The sequence below is a fragment of the Trematomus bernacchii genome, unplaced genomic scaffold (genome assembly GCF_902827165.1).
Source record: "Trematomus bernacchii unplaced genomic scaffold, fTreBer1.1, whole genome shotgun sequence".
NCBI lineage: Eukaryota > Metazoa > Chordata > Actinopteri > Perciformes > Nototheniidae > Trematomus > Trematomus bernacchii.
The window spans coordinates 26764719-26772557 of NW_022987720.1; the positions used below are offsets into that span (position 1 = coordinate 26764719).

The window sequence follows — 7839 nt, forward strand, 5'->3', positions numbered from 1 at the left end:
GTTGTAGTCTAATACGAATCTGTACAAAATTACTATTTGCAATATATGATTGTTCAACATGTTTTTTTTATACACTTCACTTCAGTATTTCTCTTTCTACAGTGAATCTTTACAACATAATAACACATGTTCAACTGTCTTCTAATTGAATGTGTTCATGATGAATAATGTATCATTGAGTCCAGTATGTCCTGATCTCACCCTGGAGAAAACTGCGGACATTCTTTTCTGCAAATTCCCTTTAAACTTTGACACTGACTTCTGAATATTATTATAACCTCTACCAACAGTTACTGTCTGCCACCCGCTGTTCCGGAATGTGTACCAAAGGTTAATATTAGTGTGTGTACAGCGTCATCTAGGGGTTTTAACCAGGGACTACAATGCACCCAGGGCTGTGTGGGTGTCCCGTTTCTACAAGGACTTGCTTATTAATTAGCCATATTTAAAAGTCCAGACTATAGCCTCTAAATAAAAGTATTATGTTTAGATAACACGACTTTTATTGAACAAAAACGTTTTTTTTGTTTGTTTCTTCTGAGTGTGGGGCACTTGATTAATACGATTAAATATTCAGGACTTTTTCTGTGTTATCTGAAGGGATCATCAGTTGCAAATGTATTTTTTCTCTTATCTAAAGTGGCACATTTCCAGCAAAAACTGCGGTTATATAGAAACTGTCAAGTCATTAAGCGATAGCGATAGTAAAACCGGAAGAGGTATAACTTATTTTCAAAATAAGAAGATTTATCAAGGAAGCTCACGATGAATTGCTGGCGTCTTGCGAAAACATGTTTTATTTTGAAGGCGGTTGAAGCAGTGGAATCGGAAGTGTTTTTGTATGAGAACCTCCCGGTCAGCTGTGCGGTTAAATATCCGTCGCTTAGCCAGCCAAGAAACACATTCAATAAAAAAAGCTATTTTAGGTTTTACATTATGGATAATAATGTAACGCGATACAATGTTCAGCTATATATTTATGATTTATCGAGAGGAATGGCCCGCAGCCTTAGTCCCATCATGTTAGGTAAGTGCAGACAAAAAATCCGGCCTTGGACACAAATAGGGGATTTATTATATATGTATTAACAGTTTTTATGTAATCATTACCGTTCAGTGAACTGATGTTTGGTTAAATTATCAAGATTTTTTAATGCATTTATTTTGAAAATATGGTGTGAATCGTGACTGATTTATGTTTCCACCTCTTAAGAAATGGTTCAGGTCTTTATTAAGGGGTTGATTTAAAACTGATACACTTGTAAGTTGCAGCTGCACTGAATATCGTCTGCTACCGATTCATTTGTACCCCTTTTTGTTACAGGAAAGCAACTGGATGGTATATGGTATGAACCTTTTTATTTTATTTTGACAGCTGTCTTTTTGATATCTAAAAAGACCTCTTGAGTTGTGAAAACATTGCAAGTCCAGTCCATTGACCCATTCATTATCACAGAAAACACATGACTTAATATAATATAATACTGTAATGCTGGAAACAGTTACTCGAAATGTGACTATTTCTGTCCTTAATTTAAAGCTGAAACCAACGATTATTCCCATTATTGATTAATTGATTTTATTGATCAACCCTTTGGTCAATACAATGGCAAGAATAAAAAAAGAAGTATATATTTGTCAAAATCCAAGGTGACTCTCATTGTCTTGTTTTGTTAGTCCAAAACCATAAAATATATACTAAAAAGTACTTCAAAGATTCTGAAAACAGCTCATTTGTTCATACAAAATAAAACATTTCATAAAAATAAGCAATCAGTTATTTGCCATTTTTGTGACAATAAGCTAATAAATAAAACAACTTATTGTTAGCAGCTCTAGCTTATTTAGTTATTGAGTAATGTTTTTGTATTTAGCTTAAAGTAATTAAAAAAAAATGAAGGAAATCATAAAGTAGAGCATCATTTAACAATATAAGAGATTGTATTGAAAACAATTATAATACATACTTTGGGAGTTCATTATAACAATCAATTGATCAAATGCTGGGTTTTTAATATATGACTGTGTATTCCTATAAGTTATTAGGTTGGCTAACTGGTTTATGGCTTGCTTTTTTGTAAAGAGGCACTTAGTTATAATTTTAAATAAATACAATTCCACTGTTCTAAGCTTTACTTACATCTTTGATAACTGTGTGCTTTCTCACAGGCACACAGCTATAGTGGCATACGGTGAGGAGTTCTTCTACGGAGGGGAGGGGATCTCCAGCTGTCCGCCGGTGAGTCTGTGTAAAGGGGACTGACTCCTTTCACAACTCTCAGTTATTTTCCACAAGCTTATTAAGAAAAAGTATGCAAACCAAAAGTGACAGCAGAGAGATGTATCAACATTTCTTAGTTTCATTTTTTCGCTAAGATTATGACTCTTGAAAACTTGAATTATATATAAAAAAAGTGGTTTTACTTTAGGTAATGTATATATCTATAAGTACAACATTTTTTACAATATTTACGTGTAGTGTCTTACAATATTTATCGAGTTTTACAATTCATTTTCTTGAAATAATTTGTATTCTCATTTCCCGAGCATACTTATATTATAGGCCACTTCAATAATGTGTTATTGAAGTGGCCTATAATAGTGTGGATTTACAAACAGGGAGTCTGTAAATCCACACAGTATTGGTGAAAGGAAACAACTGAATCAACTAGTTTGTCCCTGCTCATGGATGTCATATGACGTGTACATGTTATAAGATGTTTGTTTGCTGTGTGTTTGTCAGGGTGGGACGATGCTGGGTCCTCCAGACACAGTGGTGGAGCTCGGAGAGACCGAAGTAACTGAGGAGATCTTCATGGAGTACCTCTCTTCCCTGGGAGAAAGCACATACAGGTCGAGTAACTGCTAAATAGCTCTTCTTCAAGGCAACACAAATTAAGACACATAGTATTAATCCTTAAGAAAAAGAAATTCTCACAAGTTCTCAAAGTTGAATTGTTGTATCATGCCTGAAGCCTGTGACATAAGATTTTCAACTACATAATTACTCTGTAGCTATGTCAGATTGACAATAAAGAACCTTGAACCTTGAATGTATGTCTAATTTCACAAATCTACTGAAAAACTATTATTTGATATATTTTTCCTTTTTTTTCTTGGTTCAGAGGGGACAAGTATCGTCTGTTTGAGCACAACTGCAACACCTTCACCAACGAGGTGGCTCAGTTCATGACGGGCAACTCCATCCCATCCCACATCACCGACCTCCCATCAGAAGTCCTCTCCACGTGAGTGTTAAACTCAATCTGTCAGCTCCCTGTGACTCCAATCGAAGGTTTAAGAAAATACAATACAAAAGAGTCACAATAATATGAATAATAACATATGTGAAAATAGTTTAGCTAACATCAAGCTTCTGGAAATTGTAGTTATAATTAGAAGTTGTTTACTACTCCCCAAGTAAGTAGGGGCTTGGACTGTGAGCCGCGGGGTCGCCGGTTCAAGTCCCCGAACAGACCTAAATATGGAGTGTGGACTGCTACTTGGATACAGTTCACCTCCTGCCCTGCCGTGGTGCCCTTGAGCAAGGCACCGGACACCCCCCGTCCCCCCTCACTCCCATTGCTTCCCGGGCGCTGTACAATAGCTGCCCACTCCTCCTAGTACTAGACTCCTGGTACTAGGATGGGTTAAAAGCAGAGAACATATTTCACTGTGTGCTGTGTGCTCTGCATGTGAGACCATTAAAGAGGGTTTCATCCCTCCCAATATTATTATATGTAAACTATCCATTCTATGTGTCTGGGTCAACCTGCTGTCATACAATCTTAAATGAAACTGCCAAAATGTAGCTTAATAAATATGTTTTATGCAGAAAAATGTATTAACCCAACAGGAAGACCAAAGCAGGCACATTCTTTTAAAATGCATGAATGAAAAGGGTTTTAAATGTATGGTTTAGGCATAAAAAAAGGCCTGGTAAGCAAAGAAAAAGTGTGTGTCTTTTATTATTATTATTATTTTTTAAATCTGCTGTTCTAAAATCAAATAGGAGGGAGTTTCTTTTATTTTTTAAAAACGTATTCTTTATTAGTTATTTTCTCACATTCCCCTTTACATCCATTAGTACTCCAATGTAGACGAACAGTTTCTTTAACAAGGGGTCACAACATGTAGAAGGTCTCAAATCCAAGAAATTCAACATGAGATTCTGAAAAACAAAACGTATAGGAATACAAATGTTTCTAATAGTTTAAGGTCATAAGACGGAAAGGCTTGAGGAGCTTATGAAAAAGAAAGTCCGGAGATTTATCAGATACTTCTTGTCCGTACACAAAATGAAAGGCATTCGCTGATATATGGGAGGCTGTAGCTCAGTGGATAGTGTGCTGTAGTGATGGGAATTCCGGGTCTTCTTGGTGAGCCGGATCATTTGGCTCGGCTCACCAAGAAGAGCCGGCTCTTTCGACTCCCAAACGGCTCTTCAGTTTACCACATATTATACCTTTTATAATTCAATCAAATGTAGCCCTGTTTTGACTAATGATTTATATGTGTACACATATCACTTAAATTATTCAATACATCCTTTGTACTGAAGTATTCAAAAGTAAAAATGACATGTTTAATATCAATTATTTGCTGTGGCCAATTGTTTTCATTGCATTGACAGACCCTTGTATCTCTCTGATACCACCCAATGAATGCACAGACTTGCTTGTAGAACCACGCTACACAAAGCAGATAGCAACACCTATAAAAACTTAAGCATAGACATTTAAAAAAAGGGGCTACTGTATCAACATTTTAAAATTATATTTAAAGAAAAGGCCCTGACAAAACAGCAGGGCTCTATTTCAGTATTAACTATAGAAAAAAAGACAGCAACAGCTGACATCAAATCTTTGCTGAGCCCAAGGATAATCATAAATAAATAACATAGTGAAAATAAATATATTGCAATGCTCAGTACAGCAGCATCCAAACGTCTCTAATCATAAAAAAACATAATACAAATAAATGTATTGCAATGCTCAAAACAGCAGCATCCAACAGTCTCTAATCCTTGGATATTACATGTCACTGCATGCATGCACGGAGCAGCTGTAGCGCGGAGATCATCATATCATTCTGTCTTGTATTACTTAACAAAAAATAACAAAAACAAAAAAACGGCTCGTTCGCGGGCGCGAGCCGGCTCCCGTCGTTCACTTAAAAGAGCCGGCTCTTTGAGCCGGCTCTTTCGCGACCGACACATCACTAGTGTGCTGGACTTCGAATCAGGGCATAGCAAGTTCGAGTCCCACTGCAGTCAGCATGTCGTTGTGTCCCTGGGCAAGACACTTCACCCCAAATTGCTCCTGTGGGGATTGTCCACAGTACTGAATGTATGTAAGTCGCTTTGGATAAAAGCGTTTAACAAGTGACATATAATGTAATGTAATGTAATAATATATGAAGTGGCTACATAATATAATGCTTTGTGTCTGCGATTTAAAATATCAAATCTCTTCCTTCTATCTCCAGACCGTTCGGCCAGATTCTGCGGCCGATCCTGGACTCGATCCACATCGCCCCTCCAGGGGGAAACGTCATCAACCGGGGGAGAAACGTGTAACCTGAGAGCCGCAGATCACCGTGCGCTCACAAGGTCACTTTTATTGAAGTCAGACAGTCAAGATAATTGTCTTTCTTTCTCCTTTCCTTCTGTACATACATTACACACTATAGCATTTAAGCTAATGGCCATTTTGGAAGCTATTACTGATGACTGACAAGTGTTTTCTTAAAAATTCATAATTTACACCTCCTTAGGATCCACATGATTTAGTTCTTTATTATTAAAGGGGAATCTGGAATCAAATTCAATGTACTTAGAAAACACAGATGAAGCTTTTGGTTCCAGCATAGCAGGATAACAGATGCTTTTTAACACTTAAAACTGACTTTAATGAATGTTGCCTTCTTATAAATACATCTATGGAAAGTCAGATGTCCAATTAAGCTTTTTTCAGAAGTAAAATATAACAGGCAAATGTATATTAAAGATTTGGAGCACTGCGGCGTAACTTAGCATTTTCATTTTTCAAGAAATTGTACTTTTACTCCATAACATATATAACATATTGCACTTTTTACTCCATAACATTTATCTATAGGCTGTAATCACACCACCTACAACATTAAAATACCTCTTGCGCATTAGTGCATCCAACTTAGGAAGTACAATACATTTTATACAAAAAAGTAAATAGTGTTCCTTTACACCTGGAACTAGTTTAATTCCCATTTTGGTGTTCATTTAATAAGATTTGACTTCTGTAGTTTAGTTATTTAATAATTAATGTAATTGTTTTACACTGACATGCATATCAGATATATGTAGTGTACACTTTTGCATAGATATATTTAATATATTCAATTATATGAAGGCTGTTTGAAGGAACATCAGGATGAAGATAGCAGAAGGATCTTTTAATGTCAACAATATTTACATTTTGCACTTTTATGATTGTTTTGTCTATTGTTATTTGGTAGCCTGTAGTTAAATGTCCATCATTGACCCTTTTATACCTGTAATATGTGTCTGTTTCTGTCGAGTTCAACTGACAAGATATGATTTGATTTGTTGCATCTTTTGTGATAAAGCAGGTTATTGACGCCTAACTCATACTGCAGTTACAATATATAGAGAGGTGATGTGAAAAAAACCCACATGTTGAGTATGTGTCATTATAGCAGGACTGGGATCAGTTCACTTTTGAGTTATTCCTACAGTATGTATCATCTCTGCCTGAAACGCCTCCATTGGACTCCTTTGTTTACTTCCTGAACTTAGTGACATCACTACATAACACTTGCGCTTCTATTGGCTAGCGCTCCAACATATTGTACGTGATAGGCAAAGGGGCGGGACATCTCTAAGCGGTTGACCAATCACAACAGAGCCGGACAGCTAACCAATCAGAGCAGACTGGGCTCTGGTTTTAGACAGAGGGTGAAAAGAGGTGCTGCAGCACAGACAGTATGAGAAAAATAAAGAGCTTTTTGAACATTAAAGCTTGGAGACATGTCAGAGTAGAGACACAACATACTGATATGAACCTGAAAATGATCTTAATAGGGCCCCTTTAACTTATGTCTCAGATATTTTTGAGAGTGAACTGCACCCCGGTCCTGCTATATGACATGAGTCGTGCCTCTTTGCCACAGGGAGATGCTGATTATAATGACATTTTATTATACCCTTTTTTTGTTGCCATGTGTATTATAAAAACTGCTCATCCACAGATTTTAAATACAACTTGTTTGCATCCTTTGACAGCCACCAGAGTGTGTTGCATATACAATGCACCTCTGTGCCTTCATTTCCCTCCGCTTGGCGACAGTCACACTGTTAGGAGCTGGCATGTTGTTTTGTGTAGCACAGATAGTAACTCCCTGTGCTGTCTGCATTCAAATCTGCTAGTTAGGTTACTGTGTGGAGCTCCAGAAAACGTACACAAATTAGGTGAAAGTGGGTAGAAGTAGTGAGAAAAATTTAAAGTGGACCTATCATGCTATATTTGATTAATATAGTGTAGGACCATACCTATATAAGGCATATTTATACTTTTTTTTTTTTCAAAATACCAAACAGATCATGCATTTTAGCCATGCCTCATTTTGCTCAATTTGACAATTTCTAGCTCTGTTTTTGCAAGGGCAGATTCTGTGAGAACAGCACCATCTACTGGCCTGGCATATGTACTACAGCGCTTTCGAACGGCAATGGCCGTGGCTGTCTCCTCCTGATTGGTGGAGTTGGCCCAATAGCCGTAGCGCCACCGTCCTGACGTCAGGACAGTGTTCAAATCTGGATCAGTTTTTATCAGATCC

The 7839-nt window shown here is 37.0% G+C and overlaps 1 protein-coding gene across 1 annotated transcript; it reads left to right on the forward strand.

The window, feature by feature from the left end:
• The first annotated feature begins 845 nt into the window (after window positions 1-845).
• desi1a (desumoylating isopeptidase 1a) lies at window positions 846-6838 on the forward strand. The gene is made up of 6 exons (XM_034142206.1): window positions 846-1027; window positions 1325-1346; window positions 2170-2239; window positions 2744-2853; window positions 3126-3248; window positions 5488-6838. The coding sequence occupies exons 1-6, from the start codon at window positions 937-939 to the stop codon at window positions 5576-5578; spliced, it is 507 nt and encodes a 168-aa protein (XP_033998097.1). The 5' UTR covers window positions 846-936; the 3' UTR covers window positions 5579-6838.
• The last annotated feature ends 1001 nt before the right edge of the window (window positions 6839-7839 follow it).

Excerpts from the sequence above, each read along its gene's own strand:
- desi1a (XM_034142206.1), top strand. The coding sequence starts at position 937 with ATGGATAATAATGTAACGCGATACAATGTTCAGCTATATATTTATGAT. Across the intron at positions 2,240-2,743 it reads GGATCTCCAGCTGTCCGCCG|GGTGGGACGATGCTGGGTCC; the intron begins GTGAGTCTGTGT and ends TGTGTTTGTCAG. Across the intron at positions 2,854-3,125 it reads CTGGGAGAAAGCACATACAG|AGGGGACAAGTATCGTCTGT; the intron begins GTCGAGTAACTG and ends TTCTTGGTTCAG.